General features: G+C 36.5%; 1 protein-coding gene across 1 annotated transcript; it reads left to right on the forward strand.

Annotated features, from left to right (window-relative positions):
• The first annotated feature begins 816 nt into the window (after positions 1-816).
• Positions 817-9,886, forward strand: LOC142241881 (uncharacterized). Its single transcript, XM_075313721.1, has 4 exons — positions 817-952; positions 1,098-1,380; positions 1,496-2,163; positions 8,871-9,886. Exons 3-4 carry the CDS (start codon positions 2,048-2,050, stop codon positions 9,466-9,468), a joined length of 714 nt encoding a protein of 237 aa, XP_075169836.1. The 5' UTR covers positions 817-952; positions 1,098-1,380; positions 1,496-2,047; the 3' UTR covers positions 9,469-9,886.
• The last annotated feature ends 9,457 nt before the right edge of the window (positions 9,887-19,343 follow it).

The raw sequence follows: 19,343 nt of genomic DNA on the forward strand, positions 1-19,343 counted from the left end.
TGCTGAATTGATCACCTAATGTTAAGCTAACATATACCTTTGAATTACAACCGGTTTCTATATGTTTTAATACGTGGCAGCACTAATCCTGTTTTTATCCGAGCATTTTTGAGTACAGAAACCGAGGTTGCCTGCATTGTTCGCCAGACTTCCTCTTTCTTCTCACAAACAGCAGTTCAACGATACACACACCTTTGTTCTCATTATTCTATATTTCCCAATAAAATAATGTAAGTGAAATGAAATCCCAACGTGTTTCTAATTCTTGGTTGTGCTGAAGCTGGTTAGAATTTTATTCAGAATTCTTTCTTCTAATATTGCTTTATTCATCGAGCCTAAGCTCACATGTGTTGGATGAGGATTTGTTTCTGTCATCCAAATCCATTCACACGGGACCTTAGTTCCAAACATTTAAATCTCACAGAGAACCTTAGTTCTACTTAATAAATCCGTGAAAATAAAAGCTATAAATCTAAACATGGTCCTTCGAAATTTATCAATATCAGTTCTATTTCAAAATATAGTCCTCGGATTAATGTCCAGAAATTGCATTGCACGAAAGTGTTAAATCCCATATTTTCTACCCAAATATTACCGTATGCTGGGTAAATATGTTTATAAATATACACCAACCATTATAATAGACATATTTGGATTTCATACCTTCTGTTCACATTGAACCAAATATGTTCAATTACATTTATAAAAAGAAAAACTCCAAATTAATTGCAAACATCTAAAAATAATATCTTTAGAGCGGTTTGGCAACCTTGATGAAAGTATAAGTGAATTTGGCACCATTTTTTCTCAACAAGGCGTCGGTCGAAGGAAAGAAATTCGTCAAATAAACTTAAATCTTCAAATTTTATGGTTTGATGCATGTGATCAAATTGAGATTGCGATAACACGTAACAGTTACAAGAGTAACATAATAAAAAGAACGAAGTTCGAGGTAAGAAGCCAATTTATGCCTAGATTTTCTGATATCCACATCAGTCGAGAAGATTACGCAACAAAGCTCCACGAGGGAGCCCCAACAATAATTTACATAACAAGGCGGCAGTAATTTAACTACTCTCGTGCTTCTTAAATTTCAGAATCAAGTATCCAGAACCACTAACTGAAGCGTAAGGTTATAAATATAGCCGGGAAATTCGCTGGATAAGGTAAAGTTACTCGGCACAACGGTCATATAATCAATTATCAGAATTACCTACGAAAAGCGTAGAGTACGGAAAAAAAAGGCTTTCCAAAACTCAAAGTTGCTTCCAACATTGAATAAAGTGCTCCCTTAAGAGGTAAAGAAGACATTTCCCCACAGGAAGCTGCCTTAGTGAGGCCTAAAAAGAAATCATAAAAGCTACGCGCTCAAGAAATTTGGTACGTTCGTTGTCATCACAAGAATTCTTCACAGGTTTTGTTTAATCTTACTCAATACAAACAATGTGTTCCTTCATTTGAACCTTTACTCATACATTTTCGTTGTACAAATTAGGCTGTTCAACATTGATACGGATGAATCGCGGTGGGCAACATTGAATTCAGTGACGGTGAAATTTTATATTACCAGTGGCTTTCCAACAAACTTTAGCCCTAATTAAGGTACACCGGTGACAACAATAATAGAAAATTCACATACACGCATTGGAAAGGTGTTGGATCTGTATAAAGTGCCAGCATCAGTTCTTGGGTAAAAGTACATTCCAGTGATCATTTCAATTCGTGTCATCTCTATCATCAACTACGGTACTGCATGGCCAAAAAGCTCCCATCATCAGAATCATCCCTTATATGAAACACCGTACATATTTCACATATCAAAACAAACGCTGGCAACATTTATTCTCTGCAACATTTCCCAATCAGTCAGTATCACCACACAACACAGCTGGAACATTTTTAGTCATCCATAGCAACATTTCGCAATAACTACAAGCTCATCAGACATCAAACACAACACATCAACGTCATTGGACTCTTTTTTGTCATCTATAATCGCAACATCAGCAAATAGAATCACAACATTTATCATCAACCCAACATCTTTATGCAACTGGGACATTCTCCAGCAACACTGCAACTCAACACACAACAATACACCTACAGAAATTTTAATCTACTCAGATCTACAATGACACTCGGTAACATTTGCTTGGAGTCGCTGTAAGTCAGAAAATTTTATTTTATATATTTTCATAGTATGGTCATGGTTTCCTTACAAAAGTGAAATTTATTGACGTCTTTACTATAATTATGGGCAGCCTGAAAGTAGGCACCGACTTTTCCTATTAAGTATTTTTACACAATAGAGTAACGAAACCACGGCCATTAGCAACATTTTGCAAAGTGAAGGGTTTGAATATATAAAAGTGGAAAGTAAATCTAGATGTGAATTGCTTATCGCCATAATACACAAGAAACCAAATCATATCGTACAATCCCTTACAACCCTTGGCGTATTACTATATATATTATATATAAATGTCAATGCATTAAGGAAGTATCCACCATATAATTTCACATAATTGCCTCATACAAATTACAAGTTGTCAGTCACCTGCACCTATTTCTATATAAATAAATACTTTTCTACAAATTTTATAAATACATATTGCCTTTGAATTTCCATCCCTGGGAAACGAAATATATATTATTTGCTCAATGACCGAGACAAATATATTGGAAATCGTCGTAAGGATTTTAAGGAGCAATGCTATTTACATGATCATACCGCAATTTGATATTTGTTTAATGCATAGCCACGTCGATAATGCTATGATTGAAAGTCGTAAGATTTTCGAAATTTGTTGAAAGTTTTATATGATTTGTTGCACAATGAATCTTCTGGCTCGTTATTTGCTGAGGATAAATGTTGTTGTTGTTTACAAATTGTTGGTCTGGAATGAGTGATTTATTTTGGCTTTACGAAAAACTGATTTAATGGTTGTGACTCTATCTCTATGTGAATGTGTGTTAATGAGAAGGGTTGATGAAATGAAATTTTGTTTGCTGAATTAGTTGTTTGTCAAGTCACCAAAGAATTTCAGGAGTCTAACCCGATTTAGGTATCCTGTTATCAAGTTCGGAGATAGGGAGACATTTCATTCCCGAGAATAGAGAAATTGGTCGAGTATTTTGCGGACACTACGACATTCCTCCAATTTTTTAAACGGTAATTTTTAAGGAATCTCATGAGACCTTTAGCGAAACATTTCGTGAATTGTTAGAATTATTAATTTTAGCATTCTTTCGGAATAATTTTTCCGGATAACGATCGAAGATTTTTGTTTGTGAATTCAACCATTAAATATTGTTTAGTGTTCGATTTTGAGTTTACGATAAATCCATTTTTTTGGTCGTGTTTGCATCGTTTTGTGCTGGGCCTACTGTTTTTGGAACTACTCTGTTGAGTGTTCGATATCGACACCCATTAGTAGGAGATTTGATTTAGGACAGACTGACCCCTCATTCAAATTCCTGCCTTTTGTTTATTTATACCTTCAAGAGCGTAGCGTGTTGACATGGCTGAGACGCAAGACGATTTCATATTCTATTCAGACGATTTGATGATGTTTTGTTCTCGACATAGTGAGATTGCACCGGCTGATCAAACGGACTCCGTTTTAGAAGTCATATTACAGGATTTAAAGGAAAGGTGGATGAATGTCCAAAAATCCTATAAGCTCGTGTTCGCCAATAGGATTGATGATGTGGATAAGGAATTTAAAAAGGCGGCGCAGGAGAAATATGCGACTTGTACTAAGACTTTTCATAGATGCAAGGCAAGGATTCTAGATTATCAGAAAACTCTGATCTCACCATCTGATCCGTCGAGAACGTCATTTAATTTGCAAGATACTGACACGGATTTCAGTTGCATTAAAGTCCCTCCCTGCGACACAGAAAATTTCCAAGGCGGATATGAGGAATGGCCCTCATTCCGAGATATGTTCACAGCAGTGTACATTAATCATCCAAAGCTTACGCCAGTTCAGAAACTATATCATCTCCGCTTGAAAGTGAAGGGGCAAGCCGCGGGTATAGTGAGGAAGTATAATCTATGCGGTGATAACTTTTTTTTGGCGTGGGAAGCACTTCGCGCCCGATATGAGAATAAAAGAATATTAGTCGATAATCAGCTAAGAATACTTTTCAATTTGAAGAGCATCTCTTCAGAAAGTAGCGAATCGTTGCAGAAGATCCAATCAACTATTAATGATTGTCTGGCTGCTCTCAAGGCCCAAGAGATATCCACTGGAGACTGGGATCCAATTTTGGTATTTTTGTGTTCGACAAAACTACCACACGAAACCTTATCGCTTTGGGAACAGTCATTGAAATCTCATAAGGAGCTACCAAAATGGTCCGAAATGGATCAGTTTTTATCTGATAGATATGAAATAGTAGAAAGACTTGATACTATTCACGGCACAAAAGCAGTTTCTAGGAAGTCACCTGAGATAAACTCGTTCAACACAGAAAGTGTATCACATGTTACATGCAAGCTATGCAATAAATCTCACGCTCTAAGGAATTGTCAGCAGTTCAGAAAGCTCTCGCCAGCTGACCGCTCTCAATTTGTTTCGCGGAATGGAATGTGCCTCAATTGTCTATCCGATAAACACTCAAGGAAGGATTGTAAAAGTAAACACATGTGTATAGTTTGCAAACGGAATCACAACACTCTTTTACATTTCCCTAACACCAGGACACAGGGTGACCAAGCCGCCAATTTTCAAACAATTTCTAGCCCGCAGAATAGTCTAACTACTCACGAAGACTTCGAAGAGGACTCTTCTACTTTTGAACAAGCAACGGCGTCCGAGGTTTGTCAAACATCTTCTCACTTTTCTTCCCAAGATAACGAGGAGAGCGTTGAGAACACACTTCTACCCACAGCAATGGTGACAATCAAGCATAGGGGAGACTGTTTTACCGCAAGAGCTTTCCTTGATCAAGGATCAGAGAAGACTTTTATTTCAAGCGGATTGCAACAGAGATTGATGCTCCCCACTGAGGCGAAGCGTTTTGAAATTAGAGGATTGGGTGGTCAGGTTGTAGCTAATTCTAAATCGATGTGCTCATTTTCTCTTTTCTCCAGTTCTCACGGTAAAATTGTTAATGCTATGGCTATAGTTGTTCCCAGGATAACGCGATTACTTCCGAATTTTTTTGTTAAAAGGCCTGACATTTCTTTTGATGACTTGGATGAGTTGGAATTAGCAGATCCCTACTTCCATTCTCCTGGGCATGTAGATTTATTACTTGGTAGCAATGTAATTCCTCATTTGTTATTGGAAGGAGTGAAGAATGTATGTGGTTCGTTGATAGCGCAGGCTACGATATTTGGATGGATAATCAGTGGTCCGATATCAATTCGAACAACTTCCTCTTTTTCCTTGCATGCGACAGAGGTGTCGAACGACGCACTTAGTAACCAACTTAGAGTATTTTGGGAACAAGAAGAAGTTCCTACAGAATTTTGCTCTTCAGCGGATGATGAATATTGCGAAAATCTTTTTAAGAGGACTACGTTTCGGAACCAAGATGGTCGGTACGTGGTTAGACTTCCATTCAAACAGGATTATATGTCCCAGTCACCTTTAGGTCCATCCAGATCTCATGCTCTCGGTCAATATATTAGGATGGAAAAAACAGCTTTCAGAGATCCCCAAATAGCAACGGCATATAACGATGTGCTACACGAATATCTAACTTTAAATCATATGACAATTACAAGTTCTCAAGAATCATCATCTAATGCATCAGTTTGTTCGTTCTATTTACCCCATCACGCCATCGTTAAACCCGAGCGTCGTAGCACGAAGGTGAGAGTTGTGTTCAATGCGTCGAAAAGAACAAGCTCAGGAGTATCTCTTAATGATGTGCTTCATATTGGTCCCACTCTCCAACTGGACTTGACAACAATAATTCTTAGATGGAGGTTATATAAGTATGTTTACTGCGGTGACATTGAAAAAATGTACCGCCAAATTATAGTCCACGATGACGATATTCAGTTTCAGAGAATATTATTCAGACCTTCCCCACTAGGTCCTATAAACGATTATGCCCTAACCAGAGTAACTTTTGGTGTTAATTGTGCTCCTTATTTAGCGATAAGGACACTAATTCAACTCGCCCGAGATTCACAGAATGACTATCCAAGGGCATCTAAGGTGATTCTTAAGGAAACCTATGTTGACGATATTTTATCGGGTGCTCACGACATAGACACAGCGGTCGACACTTTATCCCAATTAATTGATATGTTAAACTCTGCCGGATTCCCATTGAAGAAAATTACTTCGAATTGTTCTGATATTCTATCTTCTGTTCCCCAACAAAACGTGTTAGATTCTGAATTTCTTAGGTTTTATGAGACAAGCGGTACAAAAACACTTGGCATTCAATGGAATGCCTTGTGTGATATATTTACATATGACCTCGAACTGTCTCCAACTTCAAAACCTACAACAAAACGACAAATTCTTTCCACCGTCTCAAAATTATTTGACCCCGTCGGATGGGTCTCGCCGATCATAATACAAGCAAAAATACTTCTTCAGCAATTGTGGATTGAAGGAACTCAATGGGATGAGGTCGTAAGACCTTCCACTTTGAGCAAATGGATCACATTTTTGGAAAACATGAGACATATTTCCCAAATAAAAATCCCGAGATGGGTGAACTTTATCCCTTTTCATACCTCTCAACTACACGGATTTTGCGATGCATCAGAAAAGGCATATTGTGCATCCATATATCTTAGGACTGACAATGGAACTTCAATCTCTTCTCATCTCTTAATTTCTAAAACTAAGGTGGCCCCTATAGAACCTGTGAGTCTTCCACGTCTTGAGCTTTGTGGAGCGGTATTGTTGTCCAAGTTAGCTAAACATTTACTTTCTAATTTGTCTCTTGAACACACGGAACTTTTTCTTTGGAGTGATTCCTCTATCACCCTTGGTTGGTTGGGAAAGCCCCCAATTACATGGAAAACGTATGTTGCAAATCGAGTAGCGAAAGTTATCCGAAATGTGGGAAATTGCCAATGGAGGCATGTTCGTTCTACGGAAAATCCGGCAGATCTTGGTTCACGCGGATGTAGTCCTCAAGAATTGGCTAATAATGACCTTTGGTGGCATGGACCCTCATGGCTTCAAAGACCCCCGGAGGAATGGCCAAAGCCCACAGTAACATATGGAGATTTACCGGAAATTAGAAGAGTTGAAAATTTTTATACTTGTGAAGTCGAAGACGAGATTATTAAACGGTTCTCCAGGTGGGATAGAGCTATTAGAGTACTCTTCTGTAAGGTAACTCGTAAAATAGAGAATTTTAGTTCAGTTGTGATCTCACACGAAGAATTCAGAAGCACAAAAAATAGACTCATTGCATTAACTCAACGGTCATATTTCTCCCGAGAATACACGTTACTTGAAAGCTTTAAACCTGTTCATAAGAAGAGTTCTCTCTTTTCCCTCAATCCATTCGTTGATGATAATGGAATTATAAGGGTTGGCGGACGGATAGCCAACGGAGATCTTAATTACCACGAAAGACATCCGATTATAATACCGGTCCAATCATGTTATGCGCAATTGTTAATACAGTTTACACATACTTTGTTATTACATGCTGAAAATAATTTATTGATGCGGAGTATACGGGAAGAATATTATATATCTCGACTACGATCGGCGATCAAGAAATGCATTCGTATGTGCAGAATATGTACTATACACAAACGTAAGATACAGTCCCAACTAATGGCAGCCCTTCCTTCAGAACGAAGTAGTTTCTCTCTACCCTTCACATTTACTGGATTGGATTTCGCAGGTCCGTTCGCAGTAAAAGCTTCAAGTCTAAGAAATGCAGTTTACCAAAAAAGTTATGTATGTGTTTTCGTGTGTTTCTGCACCAAAGCCATCCACTTGGAACTTTGTTCAGATCTCTCCTCGAATTCATTTATGGCAGCATTTACAAGATTTGTGAGCCGAAGAGGCCTTCCAAATAAAATAATGTCCGACAACGGAACAAACTTTATTGGAGCAGAGCGAAAACTTCGATACGATTTTCATCAATTTATAAATAATGTTTCGGAAGATATATCGAAAAAGTATTCTATACAAGGTCTCCATTGGGAGTTCATTCCTCCAAACGCCCCACACATGGGTGGTTTGTGGGAAGCAGGTGTCAAATCCTTTAAATCTCATTTTAAGAAGATCGCTCAAAACTCTAAGTACACATTCGAAGAGTTCTCAACTTTATTAGCTAGAATCGAAGCAGTCCTAAACTCTCGTCCTTTATCACCAATGACAGATGACCCATTGGAATTGAATGCATTAACACCTGGACATTTTCTACGAGGTGCCCCATTGATAGCTCAACCTGAGTACGTGTCAGACACTATATCACTTACTGACAGATGGGAAAAACTTAAATCTTTGCAACATCACTTTGCTCGGCGTTGGAAAGATGAATATCTGAAAGAGCTGCAACGGCGATACAAGTGGCAAAGGCCAAAAGAAAATCTCGAAGTCAATCAGTTAGTTATTATAAGAGATGATCAACTTCCACCCTGTGAATGGAAACTTGGGCGGATAACGAAGACATTTCCTGGACGTGATGGATTCGTTCGAGTAGCGGAATTAAACACAGCAAATGGCGTTACAACAAGAGACATCACAAGATTGTGTCCTTTACATCTGGAATCCAAGGATTTATCACTTAAAACTAAATAAACCGAAGTCTCTTCTTTATGATAAATTTGCAAAAAAAAAAAAAAAAAAAAAAAAAAACACACACAAACACAAACAAATCCAAAATACTCCATTTAAGCTTTTTTCTTTATTTATTTAAAATAGGGCACCAAGAAATCCAAACATCCACCAGTGTCTCCTTTGCAGCCGATACCACTCATTACGTTTTTGCCGAAAATTTCTAGGAATGGACATTGGCGCTAGACGAAGAGAAGTTCGACGACTTGGATATTGCATGAACTGCCTGGCTCGGTCCCACAAGTCATACGACTGCATTTCGGAAGTAGCGTGCAAGGAATGTGGAGGTGAACATCACACCTTACTTCACCTTCATCCCGTGCCCCGGCTTACAGAAGAACAAATGAGAGGTAGACGAGTACCATCCGATATGCGGCATTTGTTAACCAGGATAAATAGGGAAAGAAGTCCCGCAAATCACCAGAAATCTGTTCATAGACAAAGTCGCCATCAACACTCCTTGAATCAAAGAAATATTCGTGAAGGCAAAACCATCAGCCATACTAGATCAACGTCCGACCATCGCAAAAACCCCATCAACCGTGAACCAAGTCAAACGCCATATCGCGTTACACGAACAGAAGACAGAAGTTCAGCTATCCACAGTCGAGTGCTTGAGCAAATCCACATGGTTCAAATAGCTATCAGGGCGCTACACAGACTTAACGATGCTCTTACTGATTGAACATTTGCCCTTTTCGGTCAAGGTGGGGGAGGATGTTTACTGCAATTTGCCCATAAACTTATCCTCATTACAATTTTGTTTATATTACTATAAATAATAATGAATTGTGAATTATGAATTATATTAATCAATTTAAATGTAGCGTATAACCTTTATTCTGTGAATGTATACTTTGCTGAATTGATCACCTAATGTTAAGCTAACATATACCTTTGAATTACAACCGGTTTCTATATGTTTTAATACGTGGCAGCACTAATCCTGTTTTTATCCGAGCATTTTTGAGTACAGAAACCGAGGTTGCCTGCATTGTTCGCCAGACTTCCTCTTTCTTCTCACAAACAGCAGTTCAACGATACACACACCTTTGTTCTCATTATTCTATATTTCCCAATAAAATAATGTAAGTGAAATGAAATCCCAACGTGTTTCTAATTCTTGGTTGTGCTGAAGCTGGTTAGAATTTTATTCAGAATTCTTTCTTCTAATATTGCTTTATTCATCGAGCCTAAGCTCACATGTGTTGGATGAGGATTTGTTTCTGTCATCCAAATCCATTCACACGGGACCTTAGTTCCAAACATTTAAATCTCACAGAGAACCTTAGTTCTACTTAATAAATCCGTGAAAATAAAAGCTATAAATCTAAACAGGCACCATAATAAACGAGTTTGGTTTGTTATGAAATATAATATTTAATAATAAATCGTTTTTGGTTTTCTCGCTGTAAGAGAGTAATATGTAAAACAAAGTTTTATTGCTATTCAATCAATACGGTAAAATAAAACTAAAAGTCGATATCAGGAATTATGGCCACTCGCAATGCTACTTAAATAAAGTTTTGCGTACTCTGCGCCACAATGTGGAACAGAGTATTATAAGTTAGGGCATGTGCTTGCAACATCCAGAAGGGCCGCCCCCTCAGTCGATTTACCGATGTCTTGTAAACACACCTTTGTAATCAAAGTCTAGTTATACCCTCCACCATAGGATGGGGGGTATATTAACTTTGTCATTCCGTTTGTAACACATCGAAATATTGCTCTAAGACCCCATAAAGTATATATATTCTGGGTCGTGGTGAAATTCTGAGTCGATCTGAGCATGTCCGTCCGTCCGTCCGTCCGTCCGTCTGTTGAAATCACGCTAACTTCCTAACGAAACAAGCTATCGACTTGAAACTTGGCACAAGTAGTTGTTATTGATGCAGGTCGGATGGTATTGCAAATGGACTACATCGGTCCACTTTTACGTATAGCCCCCATAAAAACGGACCCCCAAATTTGGCTTGCGAGGCCTCTAAGAGAAGCAAATTTCATCCGATCCGGCTGAAATTTGGTACATGGTGTTAGTATATGGTCTCTAACAACCGTGCAAAAATTGGTCCACATCGGTCCATAATTATATATAGCCCCCATATAAACCGATCCCCCGATTTGGCTTGCGAGGCCTCTAAGAGAAGCAAATTTCATCCGATCTGGCTGAAATTTGGTACATGGTGTTAGTATATGGTCTCTAACAACCATGCAAAAATTGGTCCACATCGGTCAATAATTATATATAGCCCCCATATAAACCGATCCCCCGATTTGGCTTGCGAGGCCTCTAAAAGAAGCAAAATTCATCCGATCCGGCTGAAATTTGGTACATGGTGTAAGTATATGGGCTCTAACAACCATGCCAAAATTTGTCCACATCGGTCCATAATTATATATAGCCCTCATATAAACCGATCACCAGATTTGACCTCCGGAGCCTCTTGGAAGACCAAAATTCATCTGATTCAGTTGAAATTTGGTACGTGGTGTTAATATATGGCCCCAAACTCCCATTCAAAAATTGGTCGAAATCGGTCCATAATTATATATAGGCCCCATATAAACCGATCCCCAGATTTGACCACCAGAGCCCCTTGGAAGAGCAAAATTCTTCCCATTCGGTTGAAATTTGGTACGTGATGTTAGTATATGGTATCCAACAACCATGCAGGAATTGGTTCCTATCAGCCCATAATTATATATAGCTCCCATATAAACCGATCCCCAGATTTGACCTCCGGTGCCTTTTGGAGAAGCAAAATTCATCCGATCTGCTTGAAATTTGGTACGTGGTAATCGTATATGATATTTAACAACCATGCCAAAAGTGGTCCATATTAGTCCATAATCATATATAGCCCCATATAAACCGATCCCGATATTTGGTTTTGGAGCCTTTTGGAGGAGCAAATTTCATCCGAGTGAGTTGAAATTTGGTACATTGTGCTAGTATATGGTCGTTAACAACCATGCCTAACTAGGTCCGTATCGGTGTATAGTTATATATATCCCTCATATAAATCGATTTCCAATCACACAAAAATTGGTCCATATCAAGTTCATAATTGTATATAGTCCCCATATAAGTGACCCCCATATTTCAATTCTGGCTCTCTACGTACCGTGCAAAAAGTCCATATCGATTCGTAATTATTTGTAGAATTAACTATACATAACTTTTTTGTCTAATATATACCACGTAGGGACTAACTCACAATTTAGAAAACGATGTTAAGAAGTTTTAAGATACCACAACCCAAGTATTTCGATTGTGGATGACAGTCTTTCGTAGAAGTTTCTACGCAATCCATGGTGGAGGGTACATAAGATTCGGCCTGGCCGAACTTACGGCCGTATATACTTGTTTTTAATTGACTTCAAATTTTGCAAAAATGAGTTTTGGGTCAGAACCAGGGCTGTGGAGTCGGAGCCGGAGTCGGAGTCTTGGAGGCGATGTCTGAATATTTTGCTGGAGTCGGAGTCGGAGCCTCAGTCGTATAAATTTTGCTCGACTCCGACTCCGGCGAAACAAAATTTGAAAAACACTTCATATCTTTGTAACTAAAGAAATATTTCGACAAATTAGATTCGTTTGGGGGTTTTAATTGAACAACGAAAAACGAAGTACTGGATTTCAGGCCATTCAAAGTGTATTTATATGGGCGAAATTTCACGGTGATATAAAAAGTAGGTTTTATTAGAATATGGGCTGAATTGATCAATTGTATAGTAAATTTTTGACATATTAAACTATCGATTTTAAACTCTATATATAAAGGTAAAATTTTAAGGCAATATAGCAGTAGAACCTAACATTCTGAATTTTTGGCAGGCATGTCGAGTTCGAAGATGGGTCATACCGGACAATTTTGAGGTATAGCACCTACATATAAACCCATCTTCCGATTTGTTTTAAGAAGTTTTTCCCAGTCTAATATTTTCATAAGATTTATCAGAAATTTTGAACTTAGAGTTATTTGAGATCCATAAATAAATGCGCAAATTTCCCGTCGGGCCAGATTTTGTATATGGAGATAATTACTTGAGAAATCTCAATATACACCCGATGTCCTTGGAAGCTGTAATTTTAAATTAAACCTCTGCCAACGTGCCATCTGAGCCAGTCTTTTGGGAGAAAGTTTGTTTCATCAAAGCCACTCGAAATTCTTTACATTAAATTAATGGCCTCTAATGTCCATAACTGATAGACCATTTATAAATCGATGTTTCACCATTTTATTTCTATAGAAACAATATTCGTAACTGTCCAACTATTCCTGTCATCTGTTGTATGGTAGTGATTATTTAAAATTCCGCCCGTTCTAATTTTTGGCACAATACAATTTTTAACATCTAAACTTTCTATCTGATTAGCCCGATATTTAATTTCTGTGTATTTTTCTTTTTTATATAGATTTATTTTTTTATAAAATGCCTATATAGATTAATACCAGGATTTACTTCTTAAACTTCTGGAAGCCTAATTATTTTTTGAAATTTTTTGTTTTCATAAATACATATTCTAGAGATTGTTGTTATCTACCCATATTTTGATGTGGTCTCTATATAGTCTTGTGTCGCATTTTCATTTATTGGCCTGACATTAAAATGTAGAGTTCTTTACATCCCTGAAATGCTGAGATTTGTCGTTGAGTCGTATCAAATTTTAAAATTAGGGTTCTTTAGGACATATAAACACATATGGCAAAATAGAATAATTATATCGGTCTATTTTTGGAACACTACACCTTAAAATTACAATTGGAATACTGTTAAAATGAGATTTAGGTACACCACCTGGAGTCGACTCCGGAGTCGGAGTCGAGGCTAATAAGAAATGCTGGAGTCGGAGCCGGAGTCGAGCAAAATTGACTCGACTCCACAGCCCTGGTTTTAAGATACCTTGGCAAGTGTTAGCACAATCCAAGTAAGTCGATTGTGGATTCCAGCCTTTAGCTGAGTACTAACATATGTTCAATTTTCAAGCTGAAAACCAGCTTGTTTTCAAGACTTCAAATTTAAGTAGGCTAATGCCCTGAGGTAGAACATAATGTTAGTCAAAAATATAGGAAACATTTAAATCTGAACCAAATTTGAGGCAACTTCGTAAAAGTGTATTTATGATTTATCGGTCGATAGATATGTATTAGAAATAAAGCAAAATTTGAGTAATTTTTACAAGTTTTCGACTTAGTAGTGGCAATTTTATAAGGAAAATGTGTGTATTTTGGCCATTTTCGCCCAAATCGGAAAAACATATTTATGGAAGCTATATCGAAATCTCAACCGATTTCAACTAAATTGGACATGCATATTTAGTACGGTAATTCTACTCTCTGTGCAAAATTTCACGTGAATCGGACTACAACTTTGAACTATGTGGTCATATGACGGAAAATCGGGCGAAAGATATATATGGGATCTATATCTAAATCTGAAACGATTTCGATACAAGTTAGCACACTTCATTACACTACTTATTGTACTCCTACACGCAAAAAAATAATTCTTTCCTCCCAAACGAAATTTTAGACAAACAAAGTTCGTTTCTAATTTGCTTTTCGCTGTAAGCAAGTTTATTTGGAAGAATAGTATATACTGTTTGTGATAAACGTTTATTCTTTTCCAGGATGTAAAAACAATTTCATAGACTAACTCAAAAAACAATCTTTTCCTGCTAATTGCATTTTCCCTCACATCTTTCTCACTTCCACGAGGTTTTTTAGTTCTGTAATACAAACAATGTAGAAGAAATTATACGATTTTATAAATTTTTAAAATTTTACCTTTCGCCTGGACGGAGAATCGAACCGCGCACCATGCAATTTGTGAGCCAGCACACTATCCACTGAGCTACGTAGTTGTTATTGTCATCAATAGCTAATTATCCATATAAGCATAGCTTGCGGCGCCCACGAGCCGATTAAAAAAACTTTATTTAACAGAAACAAATATGTAGTTGGGCACCGTGGAGCAGTGGTTGCTACGTCCGCCTTGCATGCCAAGGGTCGTGGGTTCGAGGCCTGCTTCGACCGAACTCCAAAGTGTTTTTTTTTTTACATACGTATATTTCCAGATATGTTCGAAAGATTCCCAAAAGATGTTCAACATTACATACTACTATATTAAATTTTTATTATCTTATTCTTTTCTGGCTTAAATTCAGAAAAGAACAGTGCTTGATATAAACAAAATGGACTGTGTTGTTGGTTCAAAAATATTTTTTTTTATTGAAAAAATAAAAATTTTGTAACAAACGATTTTTTTTTTGGTGATAAAAGTTTCAAATTTTTGAAGAAATTCAAAAAACTCTAACAAAAGAAAAACGTTTTCGGTACACGTTTTCCAAACTTTTTTTTTCTTTGCGTGTAGTGCAAAATTTCAAACAAATTGTGCTTAAACTCTGGCTTCTGGAGCTATATAAGTCCATATCGGGCGAAAGATATATATGGGAGCTATATCTAAATCTGAACCGATTTCAATCAAATTAGGCACACTTGACTATGCTACTAATTGTTCTCCTTGTGCAAAATTACAAGCAAATTAGAGTAAAATCTGGCTTCTGGTGCCATATCGGGCGAAAGATATATATGGGAGCTATATCTTAATCTGAACCGATTTCAATCAAATTTGGCACACTTGACTATAGTACTAATTGTTCTCCTTGTGCAAAATCAGGGTAAAACTCTGACTTCTGTGTCCATATAAGTGCATATCGGAGAAAGATATATATGGACGCTATATCTAAGTCTGAACCGATTTCAAATCAAAATCAATAGGGTTCTATTCTGATCCAAAACAGAAACTTGTGCCAAATTTGAAGTCGATTGGACTAAAACTCTGTTCCACAGTGTGGCGCAGGGTATAATTATTTGCAATCAATTCCTTGGAACTTTTCCATTCATTATTTGGCAAGACTCGATCAAAATATAATCACCTTCATAAATATATTTTTACATTTAATTTAGTGGTATGGTGGAAAAACAGAACGTAGTACACCCCTTTTAGCAGAAATGTCTACGCAATCCATTGTGGAGGGTACATAAGATTCGGCCTGGCCGAACTTACAGTGTTTAACGTACGCTTTAAAAATAAGTCAGTATATATTAGACAAAAATTAGACCAAATGGTCTTAACCTAACAGGAGGGTTAATGGGGAATATTTGTGAAAACAATAAACCGTTTTTCAACCCTCGCACAGAAAAATAAATTCCATAGTTAAACTAACGATAAATTTTACTTATTTTTATTGGAAACAAATTATTTGTCTGTAGTTAAATTTTATTATTCTTTCGAAACTTTCCATAGCCCTATGAAATTTTACTTTTCTTAAGTATGCCTCAAATATTTTATGAACTGACTGTACGCATAAGTTCAATATGAACTAACGCAAAAGAAAATGTTCATACGATTCCCAAAAATAGTATGAATGAACTACTGTATGGTTAAAATGATCATGATTTGCCGCCAATGATTTCTGTATTTTTAGTTAATTTTTCTTCTGTGAGTGGGTGTAATTTCGTGAGTTGCAGTTAAAAAGTACATTAGAGCATTCAATTTTCCTGGTTTTAACATAAATAGGCTTTGTGCAAATCTCAAAATGTGGAGTATAATTTAGTTCAATTTTCGCACGACGTAGTTCATTTTTACTATAAAACATTTTAATTTTTTTCTGTGCGTACTCAAGACTTGAATGGTCGATTACACACGCCGTTTCATACATGAGCTTAAAGAAAAATCCTTTTCGATAATCCCATTCGAATTAAGTTGAATTTCATCCTCCAAGTATTTATGCAATAGCATCTAAACGCATGTTCTTCTTGTTAACACAGTTCTGGTCAGCACTCATTATTTCTTGCTTTATCAAATGTTCCTTAAAAGTTCATATTTCGTGTGACATAACTTTTAGTGGTCAGAAAAAAAAAGAAAGAAAAACTGGAAAACATGATAAAAAGATCCCAAAAAACTTCATCAATTCATAGAAGATTTTTCGTAGTAAATAATTTTTGCCTTCTGATTATTCAGCAGCCAAAAGTTGCTGTTGAACTAAGAAGGAAAGTTGAACGAAATTTTGTATCATCAATTATCCGAACCATAATCGATTAGGGTGAGCTAGTTTGGTTTTTTGTTGGATATCATCGGTTCAGCCAAGTAGTTTTTGTCGGTTGTCATACAACTTGCTAATTATCTTAGCAGTTTCCTTCGATTCCTTCGACACACGACACAACCAATGACAAGGACTTAACACAACGCATGCAGACACACACTCACAAAAAAAGTTTACTTGGATCCAAAGATTTTAACCTTCCTTTATGGATTTTGGTATTGATTCCGAGCCAAAGATGCGGGTTCTTTAAAATAAGAAATTTTTTCTGCGATCTATCTGGTTTTAAATCTAGGATCTATAAAATTAAAATTAGGATACAGATATCATTTGTCGAATTTTCATTCTATTTTTCCGGTTTATTAATAAAGCAATTCACGTACGAACAAATGTCAGTTTAAAAATCCAAATTATGACGGATACTTCCAAGTAAAATTTTTTTTTAATTCAAAAAAAAAAACTTTAAACCAAAGATGCTAAATCCTCAACATAAGTCTTAGCCTATATTTGAAGCCTTTCTATCTTAAATCTAAAGATTGAATATTTCAGTTAATTTAAGGACGATGAAAAAATTTTTGAATTAAAGATTATAAACTTTCTTTTAATTAAAATTTATCATCAGTTTTAAAGAAATTTGTCCTTAATAGTGGGTAAATTTTGCATCCTAAAATTGAGGTTGCATAATCTTTAATATCACGTAAATATTTTTTTCAGTGCAGTGCACAAGGATAAGACCAACCACATTATTAATGATATCCTTATGCAAAACTGATATCAATGAGTCCGAGAGATGAGTGAGTGAGTGGACAGGCGGAGACATAGGCCAAAATGGGTCGAAGGCATATTGCAGAACTTTATGGAGGAGTAGGACAAGGCACATTTTGCTAGGTCCGAATGGAATGCTCTACACTACTGGTGGCGTTGACAGTCATGATGATGATGACAAACAAGAGACATTAATTGACATGAAATGACGCCATGTCGTAGCAATGTTCCAACAACTTTGAGTGTTGTACGTTTCAAACGCCTGTAGGTATGAACATGCAAACCATTAAAAAAATCGAAATTGTCCATTTTTGCTAGTCCATCTTAAGGCTGTATGTATGCCAAATGGCATGGCATTTTAGGTTCTTCAGAGCATTTGAAACAAAATTTGGACAAATATACTGAAGGGGTTTTTCTTAATCGAGATATTGAAAATAAAGAGCTAAGTACCAATCTCATACACCCTCAAAAAAAATCTGTAACATATACATTTTGCTTCAAGCGTATATATTTTCAGAATTGGTCCAAACAAAATATTGTTTGTTTTGTTCAAACATATTATGTTTAACCTTAAGCATAAACTGGTAGAAAAAATTTTAATGAAATTTTCTTTGTGTATACGAGTATATACTTTTAACGAGCCAATTGGTTACTTCCATTATTTTACTTGCAGCTTACTCTCTAGGTCTCTTTTTCTAAACACATACATGTTTATAGGCTATTTCTAAATTAATATATGTTAGCATTCAAACATGTTATGTCCCAAACATATATATGTTCTAACATATTAACATATATGTCGCAAACATGTTATGCTAGTTTATGAACATTATACGCTTGCACTTAAAAATAATGTGTTAAAAACTGTACATCCAAACATACAGTCTCTTTCGTCCGTGTACAAGCCTGACTACACAGAAACAAAATATTGACCTAATGTGAAAAACTACGCAATCTAAATTTTAAGGCACGCCATTTACACAATATTATGGAAAAAATTTCTTTAAAATAAACACGTTTTAATTTAAGTTTTTATACCCACAACCATAGAATGGTGATGGGGGTATAATAAGTTTGTCATTCCGTTTGTAACACATCGAAATATTGATTTCCGACTATAGAAAGTATATATATATTCGTGATCAGAGAGAAATTCTAAGACGATATAAGCATGTCCGTCTGTCTGTCGTAATCACGCTACAGCCTCCAATAATGGCGTTATCGTCCTGAAATTTGGCACAGATTCGTTTTTGTTTGCAAACAAGTCAAGTTCGAAGATGGGCTATATCGGTTCAAGTTTTGATATAGTTCCCATATAAACCGACATCCCGATTTGGGGTCTTGGGTTTAAAATAAAACCGTAGTTTTTATCCAATTTGTCTGAAATTGGAAATCTAGAGGTATTTTAGGACCATAAAAAGGTGTGCCGAAAATGCCGAAATGGTCCATGCTTTGTTATAGCTCCCATAAAGGCCGATCTTCCGATTTTTTTTCTTGGGCTTCTAGAAACTGTATGTATTATCCGATTTGCCTGAAATTTGAAATCTAGAAGAATTTTATGACCACAAATAGGTATACCGGGTATATCGGTCCATTTTTTGGTATAGCCCCCATATAGACCGATTTCCCGATGTTACTTCTTGGGCGTCTACAAACTATATCTCTCCGATTTGTTTGGAATTGAAAAT

The sequence above is a fragment of the Haematobia irritans genome, chromosome 1 (genome assembly GCF_050003625.1).
Source record: "Haematobia irritans isolate KBUSLIRL chromosome 1, ASM5000362v1, whole genome shotgun sequence".
NCBI lineage: Eukaryota > Metazoa > Arthropoda > Insecta > Diptera > Muscidae > Haematobia > Haematobia irritans.

Excerpts from the sequence above, each read along its gene's own strand:
- LOC142241881 (XM_075313721.1), top strand. The coding sequence starts at position 2,048 with ATGCAACTGGGACATTCTCCAGCAACACTGCAACTCAACACACAACAA. Across the intron at positions 2,164-8,870 it reads AACATTTGCTTGGAGTCGCT|GGCACCAAGAAATCCAAACA; the intron begins GTAAGTCAGAAA and ends TATTTAAAATAG.